Below are 1,865 nucleotides of genomic sequence, written 5' to 3'. Positions count from 1 at the left end.
CCACTTGGTATGGTGATGCTGGTGCCTGCGTCTGCCGCTCAACCCCCCCCTGAGCACCCGCCTCCCACCCCCCGCCTGCCACCCGCCACCCGCCCGCAGGTCAGCCTGTTTGGGTTCATCAAGCTCAACGGCAGGCACCTGCCCTTTGCCTTCCTGGCCCTGGACCTGCTCATGGGGCAGGACATCTGGAGCGACGTCATGGGCATCCTCATGGGCCACATGTGAGGGGCGGGCGGGCGGGCGCCTGCGGGGGGAGCGCTGGCGTTCGGCGCTGGCTGGGGGCTGGGAGTGGGGGCCGTCGGCAGCAAGGCAGCGCAGGGGAGCGGGGCCCGGCTGCAGGCGGCCTGCCGCGCGGTCCGACAGGCTTTACCACCCATGCCCTCTCCTGTGTGTCCCTCCACCACCACACACGAGCACACACCCTCGCACTCCCACCACCGCCACCAACACCACCACCCACACCCACCCAGGACCCCCCCCACCTGCACCTTTCCGCCCGCGCAGGTACTGGTTCCTCACAGACGTGTACCCTGTTGCCAGCGGGCGCCACGTCATCCAGACCCCCCGTTGGCTCAGCCGCCTGTGCCTGCAGCACGGCATCGGGCGGGTGCCCATCCAGGCGGTGAACCCCATCAACCCCAGCGACGTGCGCTTCCGCGCCTTCCAGGGCCGCGGCCGCCGCCTCGGCGACTGATGCCAACAGCCCCGCACGGCCGAGCAGGCAGCCACAGCCAGCGGCCTGGCCGCGGCAGCAGCGTGCGGGGTCGGCGCTTCCAGCACACATCGCGGAAGCTGTTGCAAGGTTGCTCATTGTTAAATGCCAGTACCCCGTTCATTCTTGCAACCCCGCTCAGTTCAGGTACAGGGCGAACAAGAGCTTCCCGTTCTTGAAGCTGGTCTCGCTGTCAATGTGCTCCTGCAGCTCAAACTCTCCGGGAGGGAAGTGGGCCGCGAGCACCACGCTCGCCTCTCGCCGCAACACATCCATGTCGCGGTCTGCGGCGGGCGGGGAAGCGGTGGCGGCGCTATCGCATTCAAGCGCAGTCACAGGTTCCAAGGCAACAGCACAGGTAGTTCGAATAAAAATGTGCGCACCGCACGCACCGTAATCCCAGGCGTTTTGCGTCAACAGCCCCGCCGGCAGCAGGATGCCAACGCACAGCTGGCAGAGGAAGCCGCGGGTGCTGCTGTTCTTTTCATGCGCTTGGATGCGCTGCTGGAGTGATGCAGACAGCGGGAACCTGCAGCACGGCAGGAGACCGAGGGCCGGTTGGCAGGTGAGCGAGGGAGCGGCGGCTTGGGTAGGCGGCGGCGGTGGCTGGCAGCAGCGACTTCCGCAGTGCCACGCGCAGGCTGTTTCAGACTCGCCTTTGCTGCAACAGCGCTTGCAACGCGTCACGTTTCTTGCCTAGCCGATCCAGCGGCAGCGGCTCCCCGGGCGGCTCAAGGAACCAAAAGCTTTGCTTGTCAGCCAACAGGTGAAGCCTCAGTTGCTGCGACATTGCAAGCAGGGGTTGCGGCAGGAGACCAGACTGTGAAATATACCGAACGCCGCCAGCACGCGCCAGCAGGGCGGGCGCTCTGTCCCATGTCGTCTGTGGCGCATCCACCCAAACCTGAGCACATAGCCTCCCCTGTGTGTCCCACGCCCTGGGCCGCCGTCTGGCCAGGCTCGGCTGCCTGTCCTGTATTTCATGGGTTGCTGACAGGTCCCGACAGCTTGTGCAGCGATCGTCCATCAACCAATCAGGCCAGGGATGCAATCGCGCGAATGAAGTGTCCGGGTGTGCTGCGTCAGCGGTTGTACATGCGCGCGCGGGTGGGCGAGGCATGCCGGGGCTTGGAGGGCGCGTCCGGGTACTTGC

General features: G+C 66.4%; 1 protein-coding gene across 1 annotated transcript in view; it reads left to right on the top strand.

Moving 5' to 3' along the window:
• CHLNCDRAFT_136591 (hypothetical protein) overlaps positions 1–694 on the top strand; it is a gene marked incomplete at both ends in the record, with an annotated part of 2,007 nt that extends 1,313 nt beyond the window's left edge. Inside the window, 2 exons of the mRNA XM_005842634.1 lie at positions 100–221; positions 505–694. Of these exons, the coding sequence (XP_005842691.1) occupies positions 100–221; positions 505–694 (312 nt within the window). The remainder of the gene's footprint in view (positions 1–99; positions 222–504) is intronic.
• Between the last annotated feature and the right edge of the window lie 1,171 nt (positions 695–1,865).

The sequence above is a fragment of the Chlorella variabilis genome (genome assembly GCF_000147415.1).
Source record: "Chlorella variabilis unplaced genomic scaffold CHLNCscaffold_167, whole genome shotgun sequence".
Taxonomy (NCBI): domain Eukaryota; kingdom Viridiplantae; phylum Chlorophyta; class Trebouxiophyceae; order Chlorellales; family Chlorellaceae; genus Chlorella; species Chlorella variabilis.
Note: the sequence above shows the minus strand (reverse complement) of the source record. Positions and strands in the feature narration are given on the sequence as shown.